We start from the raw sequence: 16,028 nt of genomic DNA on the forward strand, positions 1-16,028 counted from the left end.
CCCACTAGAAGCTCAAAGAGTGTTTTAGGCCCTCTACACAGGAACACTGTATATTTATTTCAGATTTAACCAATATTGTTCATTCCATGGTGAAGGGAAAAAAATTTGTTATGAATTCCATTTACTCTAGAAAATCCTGAATTAACTGTTTACCCAATCTCCTAAAATTGGTAAAGCATACAATGCATCTCTGTGGTAAGAAAAGACACAATACATATTTTTGGCATATGGAAATTTATTACTATCCTGCTTTCATCATCAAAACTTATGATCTTGGTCTTTCCTTCTTGCCTTTGTATAAGGCCAAAAGAGAGACATTGGCTACTTTGACAACCTTAAAGCGGACTCCAGGAATGTCACCAACAGCATGACCTTTGCGACCAAATCCAGCAACCAGAACTTCATCATTTTCCTGGAATAAAATCAACAGTTTACTTCTGGTGTAAGTGGCAATCACCAAAAATACCCATTCATCCTATAAACAACTGGGGGAAACAGTTGCTACCCCAGAAACAGAAGCTAACAGACTAAAACACTTACCTCAATAAAATTCAAACAACCATCATTGGGTACAAAGGCGGTGATTTTTTTGCCATTCTTGATTAGTTGAACCCTGACACACTTCCTGATGGCAGAATTTGGCTGTTTGGCTTCAACCCCTCTGAAACATAACAGCATGTAACACAGTAAGCTGGCTTTCTGAAAAGGGACACATTTTAGCTCATTAAGCATAAAACTTATTAGAAATTGTAGTATTCCTACCTTTTCAACATAATCCTAAATTGCTAAACTTAAACCAAGTTTTTCTTTAGTCTTAGTTTCATTAGACCAACAGGGGAAACTTCTGGCCTCTTTATAGTTGTAAAACATGAACCAAGAAATAGAGCTAGAAATCCTGGATTCAAATCCTCAGTACCACTAAATTTGATGGGATCATTTCGTAAAGTCAAAAAACAGTTGCGTGCTGGCAAATTCATGTGGTTCAATCTTAGCTGTACAACATCAGGCAAGAAACTTCTCCATATTAGTTTTCTCTCCGGGAAAGATATGAATAATTGTAAAGATGAAACAGTTGATGGGTGCGAATTACTTAGAATAGTTTCCACACATATTAAGCTCTCATAATGTCCCTTGTTTCATTATCGCTTTCTCCCCTCCAATGCCACCCCAATTACTTCCAAACTAATGTTGAAAGTTTAAAAACCTCTGGGGGTTATTTAACTTTCCAAAAGACGCAGATACACAACGACCTAGAATTTACATCAAGCCTTCTTTAAGCGCATCTATCCCGAGCTACAATACTAAAACCATGAAGGAAACAGCGATGGACTTTGACTTACACTTTTTCAAGCACAATTCCCTTGGCATGAGAAGCACCTCCAAAAGGGTTGGCCTTCAGGGCTGTGCCCAAATGGGCTTTCTTGTACTGTTTATCATGCCACTTTTGGTCTCGTCGGTGGCTACGGAGCTTCCTGGCAGTACGAAGACCGCGACACTTGCCTATAATTCAAAATGACCTTAGATCCCCAGTAAAAACACCCAAATCTTATTTTACATTATCTCAGGTACTAGCCTCCTCTAGACTACAGGCCGGTAGGCTCTGACATCACACCCTGGGCCTGGTTCGAACCGCAGAGTTTCCCTTGAACCAACCAAGACATGGACACAAGCGCTCCAACAGCTGTGCTCTCCCAAACGAATGAAGCCCCGCACCAAAGCTCGGGGAAAGCGGCGCCCTCCCCAACGCCCCCGCGTCCCTCTCGAACTCCGGCTCCGCGGCCTCCGAGCAGCCCCGGCCCCTTCCCGCCCGGCCATGTGCCTGCGGTAGCGGCGCTCCCCCGGCGCTCCCCATCTGCTCCCCACCGTGGCTCTCCCTCACCGTTCTGCTTCTATCTGCCCGCCCGTCCCCGAAACCCCAGTTTGCACGCGCAGCCCCCTCACCCCGGCCCAGGACACCTCACCCATCCTGCCGGCGCCACGGGCCTGAGCGAAAGAGAGAAGCAAGGCAGGAAGGAGCCACAAGCCATCGCGAGCAAGCCCCGCCCAGATGAGGACCCTTGCGGCTGTCTGCGCAGCGCCTGGTCCGGCTGGCGCCTCTCGGTAGAAAACGAGAAGTCTGCACCACTTTCCAGAATCTGCGTCGTGTTTAATTTGTGCGCAATTCAGAGATATCTAATTTACACTGTGGTTTATTTCTTTTTATGTGAATGCCTTAGACAGAAGGAACAGGGACTACCAATCCCAGAAGCCTTTGCACGAGCCCCGCTCATGGCGCAGGCGCTCTGGACAAACCCACAGGGCGGGCGTTGTGGCGCTGGGTCGGAGGACGGAGAGGTCAGCCGTGTGGGTCTACGTGTTGTTGAGTTTGGAAAATTAGACCTCGGAGGCTTAACTTCTACTTACAAGAAGCACAGTAAATTGAAAAACATTTAGTGAAGCAAGGTGACGTAGTATTTAAAAACCCATGCTTTAGTGAGAGACCCGGCCTTAAACCTCAAAGCTGCCGTCTTGGTTGTGGAATCTTGGGTGATTCATTTAATTGAGTCTTTAAACTTCAGTTTCTCCTGGAGAATGAAGTAGATATGAAAGTTTTCTGGGATGTTGGTTCATTCCACAACTAGTTTTTAAAATGTCTTCTTTGTTCCCGGCACTGTTCTAGGCACTTGGGGGTACAACAGTTAACAAGAGAGTGAAGGTTTCTGCTCTTATAAAGTTTATATTCTAGGTACGAGAAGACAAAAATATAAGTGTATTTAAAATAAAAAGATAGTTTTACATATGGATAAGGTGCTATAGAGAAAATGCAATTGGTTAAGTGATAGTGACTTGGGGACGTAGGTGGCTACCTTGGGTAGAGTGGTGTTAGAAGGTATCTCTGTGGCGATTACATTTGAGCTGAGATCCTAAAGAGAGGGAGCCATTCAGACAAGTGTATGGGTAAAGCCTTCCAAGAAGAGGGATTCTCCATAAGTAGAATGGGCTGGCGCTTCTCAAGAACTGAGGGATCAGGGAGGGGGGAGCTGAGTGCTTGAAGAGTAGTGTGGTGCTAGGTGAGGTTTGAGAGGTGCACAGGGCCATATGGAGCCTGTAGACCATGGTCAAGACTTTGTTTATTCTTCCTGTGATTGAATGCCTTTGGAAAGTTTTCAGCAGGGGAGTAACAAGATAGGGTTTATATTTTTATAGTTTCACTCTGGCTGTTGTGAGGAGAAAAAAAACTGTAAGAGATGAATCTGTGAGGCCAGTTGGGAGGGTGTTACACTACTTCAGTTGGGAGATGATGCCCCTCTCAGTCCAAGGTGGTAAAAGTGGTTGGTTTAGATTTATAGTGTGATCGTAGAGCCAACAGGATTTGCTCAGGGCTGTAGGATGTGAGAGGGAAGTTAATTCTGATTTGCAACCTGAGCAGCTGAATGACTTGTGTTACTTACAGAGTGGGAAATACTGGGAGAGGAGCAGATTTAGAAAGGGATATTAAGGGTGCTGTTAAGGATGCGTTAATTTTGAGACGCTTGTTAGACTTCCAGGTAGGGATGTGAGGTGGGCACTTGGAAATACAGGTATGGTGTTCAGGAGAGTCATCAGTGAATAGATAGCATTGAAAGCCATGGCTCTGAGTGAGATCGTTTAGGGGATGACTGTAGGTGGAACAGAGAGAGGTTGGAGGCCTGAGCCTTAGGCACACGGAAACTTAGTGGTATGAAAGAGAAGCAGATGAAGCGAAATAGACTGAGAAGGAGTGGCCAATGCTGTCCTCTAATCAAAGCCAAGTGAAGAAGGTGGAAGTGAGCAAGTGTGAAGGAAGGGTAAGATGAGGACTGAGAATTGTCTTTTGGATTTGGCAATGTGGAAGTTGTTGGTGCCTTTGTCAAGAGGGGATCCCGTGGAGTGGTGAAGATGTAAGCTTGATTGGGTTGGAGTCAAGAGAATATGAGAGAGAGGGAACTATAGACAGCAATTATGGACAGTTTTTGCAAGGAGTTTTTCTATAATGTGCAGAGAAAGGGGGCCGTATCTGAAGAGGGTTGTGGAGCCAGGATGGATTTAAGAGGGCACATTTTATGACATTTTTGTATACTGATGGGATTACTCCAGTAGAGAAGAAAAAAATAGATAATTCATAGAGAAAAGGGATGATTGCATGAGCAAGTCCTTGAGTAGACTAGAGGGGTGTCTAAGTGGAGGAATTTTTTTTTTTTGGCTGTGCATGCAGCATGTGTGATCTTAGTTACAGGCCAGGGATCAAACCTGCACCCCCTGCAGTGGAAGCGCAGAGTCTTAACCACTGGACCACCAGGGAAGTCCCTAAGTGAAGGAGTTGACCTGAGGAATAATAACAATTTATCTACAGTAATAGAGAAGGCAGAGTATACGGGTACAACTGCAAGTAAATTGGAAGATCTGTTGATAGGAAGACGTGGAACTTCTCTTTTGACTACTCTTATCTCAATGAAATTAGGGTCATCAGTGAAGAGAAGGAGTAGGGAAAAGAGGTTTGAGTAGAGGGGGTAAGATGTGAAATCACGTAGGGTAACAATGCTAGCATTAAATAGTATTTACTGTGTGCCACATATTTTATGTGCCTTACATATATTAACTCATTTAATTCTCATAATTCTGAAAGGTAAATACTTTTATTACCTCTGTTTTACTGAGGGATAGTGTTTTAATCCAGTCACACTGCTGTAACAGAATACCATAGACTGGATGGCTTATAAACAGCAGAAATTTATTTCTCACAGCTCTGGAGACTGGAAAGTCCAAGGCAAAGGTGCTGGAAGATTTGGTGTATGGTGGGAGCCCGCTTCCCGGTTCATAGACTCTTTTGCAATAACCTCAAGTGGCAGAAGGTCCAAGGCAGCTCTGGGGTCGCTTTTATTTATATTCTGTTTTTTTGTTGTTGTTGTGTGTTTTTTTTCCAGTTTTATTGAGATGTATTTGACATATTGGAGCCTCCTTATAGGAGTACTAATCCCATTCATGAGGGCTCTACCCTCATAACCTAATTTACTCCCAAAGGCCCCCCACCTACTAATGCTATCACATTGGGGATTAGGTCTCAACATGAATTTTGCCTTCTAATTCAGAAGTGTGGGAGGATAGATTGACAAGAGAATGTAGGATTGTTGAACAATTTTGAGGACCCATTTGAAACCGTAGTTACAAAGTTACATCAGTTAGCATGGTCTTGTGTATTCTTCAGATTCATTCAGTGTAGTGACTGAGTAGGTAGAGAGTTGGCTTTTAACAGGCCTGGGAGTGGGATCTAGTTAAGTGAATGTGATGGAGGAAGGGCAAGGGAGTTGAGAGTGATTATAAGGAAAGGAAGAGTGATTATAAGGAATCTCTCTTTCCATGAGATTGAAGCTGGAGGAGTAAAGAGCCAGGGATAGGCAAAACAGTTCTGAAGGCCTGGCGCTACCAGATACGAGAAATTTCTATGAGGCTAAGTAAGATAGTGCAGCATTAGTACAGAAGTAGAAAAATTGACTAATGAATAGAATAGAGAGCTCAGCAAAAGACTCCTATAGAATTAGTATAGAATATTATTAAATGACAGAATTAGATGTCAGATCAATGTGTAAGGGAAGGATTGTCAAACAGATGGAACTGCACAAAAAGTAGTTACCCAAATTAAATTGAATCACCATCTCAGGCTAAAAACAAAAATCAACTCCAGGCAGATTGAGGGCCTGTATGTCAGCAATACAATTTTAAAATTCTTAATAGAAAACAAAGGTGAATATCTCCATGAACTTAGGAAAGGAAAATATTTCTAAAGAAGAAGAAAAGAATGATACATTTAACCATATTAAGAACCTTTGTTCAACAAAAACACCTGAAAGAAAGCTAAAAAACAAGTTACAAACTGAGTTGATATTCACAGGAAGTGTTCATATAAAGTTGGGATGGTTTGTTGCTTGAAAGTTTAGTAAAACATCCTGTAAAATCATCTGGGCTGGGTGTTTTCTTTGTGGAAAGGTTGTAAACCTCAGCTTAAATCTCTTTAATTAAATCTCTCATTTAAACTAAATCTCTTAATTTATAGAACTATTCAGAGAACTGTGATTTCTTCTTGAGTCAGACCTGGTAAGTCATTTTTTTTAAGAGTTTGTCTATTTCATCTGAGTTTTCAAAATTGTTTCATAAAGCTGTTATGACATTCTCTCATGCATGAATATATGTATTTTATATATATTTGTTTTTGGAAGGTTTTTAACAGTGAATATATAGTACTATATAGTACTATACAGGTTATCTCTTTCTTTTTGAGTGAGCTTTGGTAATGTGTGCCTTTCAAGGAATTTGTCCATTTCATCTAAGTTGTCAAATTTATGGGCATAAAGTTGTTTGTACTATTCCTTTATAATCTTTTAAATATCTGTAGATTTATAGTGATGTCTCATCTTCCATTCCTGATATTGGTAAGTTGTATCTTCTTTCTCTTTTTTTCTTGGTCAGTTAGAAGTTTCATAATCTTATTGATGTACTCCAAGAACCATCTTTTGCTTTCACTGATTTTCTCTATTGTTTTTCTGTTTTCATTTTTATTGATTTCTGGTCTTTTTTATTATTTACTTTCTTCTGCTTGTTTTAGATTTAAATGGAAGCTTATGTCATTGATTTGAGGTCTTTGTTCTTTTTTAATATATGTAGTATGACTATCCTAAGTACTGCTTGAGCTGCATGCTGTGAGTTTTGATATGTTATATTTTAGTTTTAATTAATTTCAAAACATTTGCTCATTTCTCTTTTGATTTTCTTTTTGACCTATGGATTATTTAGAATTGTGTTATTTAATTTCCGAATATTTGGAGATTTTCTAAATATCTGTATTATTTATTTCTAATTTAATTCCATTATGGTCTAAGAACATCCTTTTTTGATTGCAATATTTTTAAAATGTGTTGAGGTTTGCTTTATGGACCAGAATATAGTCACTCTTGGTGAATTCTCCATGTACACTTGAAAAGAAAGTATATTTTGCTGAGGAAGAATGTCCTATAAATGTTAATTAGCCCAAGGTGGTTGATAGTGCTGTTCAAGTCTTCTGTATCCGTTATTCAGGATGATAGTGACATTATGTGGAGAGAGTGGGGATCATAGTTGGATGTTGGGTTATGTTTACTTTAGGTAGTGGGTTTAATTATTATATTATTATAGAAACCAACAAATAAATAAAGCATGAACCAATGGTCAGAATGTGTTATGAACCATGGATTTTGATTACTATAGCTACGAAAATTTTTTAAAAAGGATTTAATTTTTGTTTTTGGAGCTTTGAATTTTTTACTTCATGATAAAGAACTTATTATGTAATTTGGAGCCTGAAAGGAGACAGAATTTCCTTTGACCTTGGACCCTGAATTTTCTAAAAGGGTACCCAAACATGAATCAGCTTGAGGAATTAGAGGAAAAGAAAGCTGCCACGGCTAAAGTGTAGTGAGCCAGCTGGAAAACAGAGGAAGGTGAAGTCCGAGAGGTGGGCAGGATCAGCTCACGTCCAACCTGTAGGCCAGGTTAAGGAGTTTGGTTTTTATTCTGAGTGTGATGAGAAGCCACTGGAGGCTTCAGGTGAAAGAATGACAAGATCTGCTCTGCATCTTAAAAATATCACTGTGCCTGCCATGGTAGGCCACCACAGAGGGACAAGAGAGGACTCGGGCTATCCAAGGAGGGAACTGTTGCAATAGAATAGGTGAGAGATCATAGATAAGTAGCTATGGAGGTGGAGAGATGTAATAAGAGTCAGGATATAATTTAGAGTTAGATCATGTTGGAAAGAGCAAAATCATTGACATCATCATCATCACTATCACCACCACCACCATCATGACCATCTAACAGATACTGAGTACTGTTTAGTGTCAGGCTTAGGATTTCACATGCATAATTTCTTTTATCCTCAAAACAACTCCTATGTGGTAGGTGCTGTTATTAGACCCATTTTACCATTTAAGTTGAGACTTAAAGAAGTTAACTTTCTTAACCAGAACACATTTGTTGGTTTCCAGATTAGTTATAAGACATAATTTTGATTTTTAAAGAGTTTAGAAATATTTTTGATGAATGTAAAGTAAATATGGTGCAAAATTGATGGGAAATAATTTTCTAGTCAGCAAAACACCAGGAAATCTAAGGGGTATAGTTGTTAAGATTGAAGTATTCTTAATATAAATTGCAACCCCATATCCATGGGTTACTAGAGATATGTGAAAACCGACAGACACTTTGTCACAAAAGGTCCTATTTGGTAGTTCTTAAAATGTTGGGGGAATGGGGGCAGGAAGGAGAACAAGTTTTTCCTAGTATTTCCTCCAAGCAGAAGGTGTTAAATTAGTTTAACTCCTTATTTCTCTGCCAATTTACTCATTCCATGCCAGGTGAGACGAGGTGACATCTCTCTTCATGTGGTAAATTTAGAAAAAATAGTTTAGGCATGTTCAGTTCTTCCTTTTTTCCTTTTTGGGACCCAGCCTGCCGTGGAGCATACATTTCCTCCTGTTTCTTCTGGGGCAGGCCTCTCTTTCCTATTGAGAGCCCAGTGCTGCTGTGATAGGCTGCCATGTCTGTCTTCTGCCGGGAGGGGTTCAGTTACAATCCATTTTGCTCCTGCACTAAGCTTTGTCCTCCAACCTGGCCTTTCATAGTAATAAAGATGGTATTTGGGCCTCTGCTTGTCTTACTCCTTGTTTTATATCTCAGTTAGTTTGGCAGTCAGGTGGGGCAGAAGAGTATTATTATTTGACTTCTCTCAGAGCCCCCCAACTAATAAGAAAGATTGATCTTCATAAATTAGATCAGTTGATGAGGAGACTTAGGTCAAGGTTGATGCTGTTTCTTTGTACTGTATGGGGAAGAAGTTCGCTTTTGGGGAAGAATGGCTAAGAGTTTTAACAATGTTGACAATTGATTCTGGAGCATTTGGAATGGTTAGAAGTTACTCGTAGTGTTTTAGCTATAATAATTGAGGCATTAGTTGCTGTGGAAATGTGACAAGATAAAATAACAGCTTTCAGTGGGGAAGAATAAGCAGTAAAAGTAAGACCAGTGCTTACACACTCTGTATAACTACTATTAATAAATGTTGAGTGCTTCATTTTACCTGATTAAATTATTAAACACAACTTTTCCTTTATCCAAAATTAATGAGATTTCTTATCCTCTCATTCTAGCTACTTTTTGATGTAGTTGTTGTTTCTTCTCATATACCTGTTCTGTGGAACTAAAGAAATATGTGTATTGCCATATAATCTTACTAACATTCAAACCTGATCTTTAAAATCTTGTTATTTAATTAAACCTCTGTGTAGGATCTAAGGGGAATTGCAAGTGCTGTTCTTTGATGCCCTTTGTGAAGTTCCTGGAAGAGAGTTATCATTTTAATATGCATGTTAAAAGTTATTCTCCAGGTGTTCTCTAACTTGGCTGAAAACCAAACAAAAGAAAATAGGCCTCTATTTCATCAGGGACCTTTGAATTATAAGAAATGAAAGATAATTTTTCTCACTAGGAAAAGAAAATAACTGTCTTCACTCAGTGGAACATTAAGTTTTAGAATCTTATTCCCTGGAGAGGTTTAAGAACCTGTAGATGGGCCAAATCTGTGCTGTCTGAGTTCAGTGGGGACCAGTTGATGTTTGTGATGGAGAATGGCTGGTGTCACTCTTTCTGCCTTTTCATTCCATAGTAAAATGTAGTTTCACCGGGACTATTTCTAGATTATTTAAATGTAATAATATTATAATATATAAATATAAAACTTTTATGAAAGTAGATGTGTAAAATTTTGAGCATTTTCTGTTACTAAGATTTTTATTGTTTAAAGGACTTTAAATAAGGTTAAACAAGATTTTTTTCCATAAATTTAAAAAAAAAAAAGGAAAAAAGAAGGAATGAGGAAGTGGAGGAAGAGAGGAAGAAAAGAAGAAGTGAAGGGTTCTGGGTTTTTATAGCTACAAAAGGACAGAGGTAATTTTTCCACTGCTCTAAACCATTACTTTTTGATCTTGTTGGTTCTAGCAGTCATTACTGATTACGAAGATAACCCAAATGAATGAATCTATAACCAGTTCATATATAAGATCATTTTTTGTACTATGTACCGATGAATTTTGAAATTTACTTAGATAGGTTTTCAGTTAAAGTTTCCAGGTTTATGTTAATTATGTAGCAGACAACATCTTGGATTTTTACCGAGTAGTTGTACATAATGCTCTCTGAAGTATTAATTTTTGTCCAAAGAATCCATTTTGCTCTTTCTATAAATGGCAGCCTAAAGTATAGGGCAACATCAAATAGCACATATTCTCAATGTGAGTTTTATTTTATGAATTAAAACTCTGATTCCTGTCTGTTGAGGTGAGGACTCTGCAGGTGCCTGTGAGAGCATTTTTGAGAATAGTGGAGGCATTATCTTCCCTAGGAAAGCTGCTTCAACTCTTCAAAACAGATAGTTATGACTCATCTCTTAAATCTTTATCTATTATATACCTGCCTCTCTCCCCCTCATCTAATCAGCCGTTGCTTGGAGTGGAGGTGGGACTTCAGAGAAGTTTGCTAGGTGAAACGTCCCCAAAGTGTTTACCCCAGCAATTATGTGTTCACATCTCTGCATATCACTCACTTGGGATCTTTTTGGGGGCGAAGACTAGGTCCTTTTTACCTTGTATTCCTGGCATCTAGCATATGACAATCAATGTTTGCATAATGGACAGATTTATGAAACATCAGGCCTCCTGGTTCAGTTTAGCTTGAGAAACAAGAATGTAAAAGTGTGCCACTAATTTGACACATTATCCACATTCCACGAAGTCAAAGGGGGATCTCAAGTAAGAAACATTAACATTTAAATCAAAAGCACTTGTGTTTCATTTGCTAACCTGATTCTAATCAACTCAAGTTAATTTGATGAAAATTGGTAGAAATCATGGCAGCAATTAGGCTCTGAACTTGATAAAGAGTCCGTATTAAGATTCTCCAGAGAAAACCAATAGGAGATATATACATATATATGCACACATATGAATATGAATATATGATTTAATATAGGAGTTGGTTTTTGCAGTTATAGAGGCTGAGAAGTCCCAACATCTATAGCCAGCAAGCTAGAGACCCAGGAGAGCCAGTGTTGTATAGTTCCAGTTGTAGTCTGAGTCAGGCAGGAAAAGACTGATGTCCTTGCTACAAGACAGGTAGAGAAAGTGCAGTCTCCCTTACTCCACCTTTTTGTTCTATTTGGACCTTCAGTGGGTTGGATGAGGACCACTCATCTTGGAAAGGGCAATCTGCTTTGCTCAATCTACTGATTCAAAATGTTCATCTCATTCAGAAACACCCTGAGAGACACAACCAAGTATCTGGGTACTTAACAGCCCAGTTAAGTTGACACACATTAACCATCACAGAGTCATACCCCTGACAAGGAGCAAGAAGTACATACATACTATGGTGTTTTGCTAATAAACTAATGTAATGTGGGTTTTGTCCATTTGCATTTTCAAGTTACTGAATTTGATGGAATACTTGAATTAATTGATTTTCTAGCTACAATTGCCTAAATATTCAGGCCCTAGGAGTCACAGCCATGTGGCATGAAGTGGGAATTAATTATGTAACATTTTTGATAGGTTTATTCATTATTCTGTACACTTTATTTAGCACCAACTTGGACCAGCAGCGTCTTGGTGTACATCAGTTAATTAGACATGTTCCCTGCCCTCATGGAGCAGGCCTTCTGATGAGGAAATGCAATGTAAATAAGTAACAAGAAAATAAATGTCTTGGTACAAATTGTGATATGTGTTATGATGAGAGTGAACAGAAGGCAGGGAGAGCTAGAGGGGTGTGAGGTGATCCCTACAGGAGGAACAATATGTGCAGAGTCATTGAGGTGCAAAAAAGCTTGGCCTATGGAGGGTGTTGAGAAGCTGAGTGCAAGCCAGTGTGCTGGAGCATGGTGGGAGAAGGGCGGCCATAAATGAGGCGAGCGAGACCAGCAAGGGCCAGGTCATGCAGGCTTTGTAGGAGGTATATGGATTTGGATTTTGAATCAGTGTGCAAAGACCATTGTAATTGATTTGAACATTTGACTAATGCGATTTTCAGTCTGAGAGCATTGGGATGAATAGAGACTGTGGTCTGACAAACGCTAGATGCTCCTTGAAGTAAATATTAGAATTAAGATAGATCCATTTTTTTCCCATGAGAACTCAATTCTGTATAGTTATATATGATTATGGAAGATAGATTTTTGATATTCATATTTTCAGGTAACATTTCATTTAATAATATATAGTAAATCAGAAAATGAAGCAAATCCAAGTATTTTCAGTTGAAAAGAAGGCAGCATGGATGTACAACTTCCTGTTCTCTCATGGAAAATGTTGAGGGAATATTTTCCATGCACCTCTGTATTTTCTGTTTATCTTGTAAGTCACTAATTGCTCTTCGTTTTGGAGTATCTTTAGGGTGTTTGTATAGCGAACAGCCTTGAAAGGTAGAAATAATGTCTTTCTCTCTAGCAGAGGGGCAGGTTTGTTTATAGCCTTGGAAACTCAGGGTTTTTTTCCTGAAATGAAACCCACCGTATGTACAAGCGTCCATCTGGGCCCGCCTATATTGCTTTATGGGCAAAGGGAACTAACACAAATAGACTGATGCTCATACTGCTTGTTCTGTGGTGAGTAGTAAATAAAGTCCTTTGTCTCTGACCCATGAGTCTTGTCTTCTGCTGGCATCCATGAAGCCATGGCAGGCTAACTTGTTAGCTTCCAAGTTGGGAAAACCTCAGACCTTCAAAGTTTTGGACAGAGACCCCTTAGCCGTCTGAGCAGGCAGGTACAGTGCCACACAGGTGATACCCTGTGCTTTGCAGCCTGCAAGCTATCATATTAGCATTTTTTTTTGTCACTGATTTTCTCCTCCAGAGTCACAACATGAGCTATTCTCAGACAATCACATCTTAAGTGTGACTTCTATTCTAAAATACATGTGTGAAACCTACTAACTACTAATTATTCTGCCTTAAATATTCTTAACCAAGTGGGAGAAAATTTCGGCAACAGAAAGAATGCTATATTAAAATTTTAGAATCATCCAGTCGTAAAATATATTAAAATGATACTTGATGTAAATAAAAAATGTTGTATATGTGTATGTGCCTGAAAATATAAATGAAGCGTATTTTCAAGAAAGTTTGTTACATGATAAGCACTAAGGGACTAACCCTGTGGTTTCTGAGTGTTCACAGAACCATTATTATCACAGTACAGGATCATCATGGGCTTGGGCTCTCACCTCCTCCTGACCAGGAGTTTGGGGAGCCATGTGATCAGGTACTACTTCTACTACCGTGGGAGACTATGACGTGTTGCTCTGGCAGCTGGAGATGTTCTGTGTTTGCACTGTCCAGTACAGCGGCCACTAGCCACGTGTGGTTATTGAGCACTTGAAGTTTGGTTAGTCTGAACTGAGATGTGTATAAGTGTAGATTAAATCAATGTACCAGATTTCAGACTTAGGGCAGAAAAGGAAGGTAAAATATCTCATTAATAATTTTAAAAATTACTTACGTTTGGAAATATTTTAGATGTATCAGGTTAAATAAAATATATTATTAAAACTAATTTCACCTGCTTATTTTTAATTCTTTCAATGTGGCTACTAGAAAACTTTAAATTACATATGTACAATAGCTCTTATTTTATTTCTACTGAACAATGTTTTATCTTTGCTACTCACAGAGCAGTCCTCGGGCAAGCAGCATCAGCATCATCCGGAAACTTGTTAGAAACAAAGACGCTCATGCCCCACCCCAGACCTACTGAATCAGAATTTGCATTTTTAGAAAATCTCATGCGATTTGTATGCATGTTAAAATTTGAGTAGCAGAGAGTCCCTAAGACTATGATTGCCAGATTTAGCAAATAAAAATACAAGATGTCCAGTGGAATTTAGTTTTCAGATAAACAACCAATAATTTCTTAGTATAATATGTCCCAAGTATTGCATGGGGCATGCTTAGTAATAAAATTATTTGTTTTTTTATCTGAAGTTCACATTTAACCGAGTGTCCCGAATTCTATTTGGCAACACTGCCTATGGCAAAACTCCTCCTGCCCAGGCCTGTCTTGCTTCTTGAAATTCCATGGAATCAGGAAGAGGACAGAAAGGTAAAAGAAAAGGTGAAGGGTGGAAGTTGGGTGCAGTGAAAGAACAGAGAAGAAAAGAAATACATGCTGAGAAGTAGGAATAAGATGGGACATGGACAGACCTTTTTTATTTTATAATTTTTATTATCAGTTTTCTTCCTTATTTCTGTTTTCTCCCACTTCTCCCAGTCATTGTGATTTAATCTCCTCATTTTCCATAGGGCTCCCTAGAGTCATGTTAGAAGATGGTATTTGTGCAAAGTGGACAGTGAGGAAGGTAGTATCTCATCAGGGTCAAGTCCCAAGTCTTCCTATAACACACCCTCTCTGAAATGCCACTTACAAATAGCCCCTTTCAGCTACCAGTACTTTGCCATTAAAAAGATCAAGGTTCTTAAGTGTCAAAAATGCTGACACTTTCATCTTGGAGGATTTTCTTTATTGTGGCTTTTTAATTGTATGTTTTTATATAAAACAACTGTTAGGAATTTTGTTGTTTGTTTGTTTGATGCTTTTTAGGTGGTGGTGGGTGGGAGTGGAGGCTGACAAAGAAGGAATAACAATAGATATTCTTTATTTAGCTAGGCATTGAGGTAAGAAAAGGCTTTCATCTGTGTTAATTATTTATTTAAAATTTTATTGTATTGTGATAAAAACACAATATGAGATGCAGTCTCTTAACAAATTTTTAAGTGTGCAGTACAGTATTGTTAAATATAGATGCAGTCTTGTACAGCAGATCTCTAGAATGTATTAATATTGCTTAACTGAAGCTTTGTGCCAGTTAATTAGCAAGTCCCATTTCCTCGTTCCCCAGCCCTTGGCAACCACCATTCCACTCTTTGATTCTATGAATTTGCCTGTGTTAGACACCTCATATAAATGGAATCATATAGTATGTGTGACTGGCTTATTTCACTTAGATAATGTCCTCAAGGTTCATCCATGTTGTCACATATCGCAGAATTTCCTTTTTATTTAAAGGCTGAATAATATTTCATTGTATGTATATATTATGTATTGTTTATCCATTCATACATCAACAGAGACTTAGGTTTTTTCTACCTCTTGGCTATAGTGAATAGTGCTGCAGTGAACATGGGAGTGCTAATATCTCTTTGAGATCCTGATTTCAATTCTTGTGGATAATGATCCATAAGAGCAATTGTAGGATCATATGGTAGTTCTATTTTTAATTTTTTGAGGAGTCTGCATATTGTTTTCCATAGCAACTGCACCATTTTGTATTCCCACCAACAGTGTACATGGGTTCCAATTTCTCCACATCCTTGCCAACACTTCTTTTTTTGATAATAACCACCCTGACAGGTGTGAGATGATGTCTCTTTGTGGTTTTGATTTTTATTTCCCTGATGATTAGTGACACTGAGCACTTTTCATATACATGTTGGCCATTTGTGTGTCTTCTTTGGAGAAATGTCTATTCAAATCGTTCGCCCATTTTAAAATTGTGTTATTTGTTTTATGCTATTGAGTTGTAGGAGTTCCTTATATGTTTTGGAAATTAACCCTGTATCAGACGTATGTTTTGCAAATATTTTCTCTCATTCTATAGGTTGCCTTTTCACTCTGTTGATTGTTTCCTTTGCTGTGCAGAAGCTTTTTAGTTTGATGTAGTCCTATGTCTGTTTTTGCTTTTATTGCCCATGCTTTGGGATCATAGCCATAACATTATTGACGAAACCAATGTCCTGAAGCTTTTCCCCTATGCTTTCTTCTAGGTTTTAAGTCTTTAATCCATTTTGAGTTGATTTTTGTGTATGGTGTGAGATAAGGATCCAATTTCATTCTTTTGCATGTGGATATCCAGTTTTCCCAGCATCATTTGTTGAAGAAACTGTCCTTTCCCCATTG

The 16,028-nt window shown here is 38.7% G+C and overlaps 1 protein-coding gene across 1 annotated transcript; it reads right to left on the bottom strand.

Annotated features, from left to right (window-relative positions):
* Window positions 1-217: 217 nt before the first annotated feature.
* On the bottom strand, window positions 218-2,063 carry RPS23 (ribosomal protein S23). Its single transcript, XM_068533624.1, has 4 exons — window positions 1,962-2,063; window positions 1,341-1,500; window positions 541-661; window positions 218-412 (listed from the first exon to the last, which is right to left on the bottom strand). Exons 1-4 carry the CDS (start codon window positions 1,963-1,965, stop codon window positions 266-268), a joined length of 432 nt encoding a protein of 143 aa, XP_068389725.1. The 5' UTR covers window positions 1,966-2,063; the 3' UTR covers window positions 218-265.
* Window positions 2,064-16,028: the final 13,965 nt, after the last annotated feature.

Source organism: Eschrichtius robustus, chromosome 2 (genome assembly GCF_028021215.1).
Source record: "Eschrichtius robustus isolate mEscRob2 chromosome 2, mEscRob2.pri, whole genome shotgun sequence".
In the NCBI taxonomy this organism is placed as follows: domain Eukaryota; kingdom Metazoa; phylum Chordata; class Mammalia; order Artiodactyla; family Eschrichtiidae; genus Eschrichtius; species Eschrichtius robustus.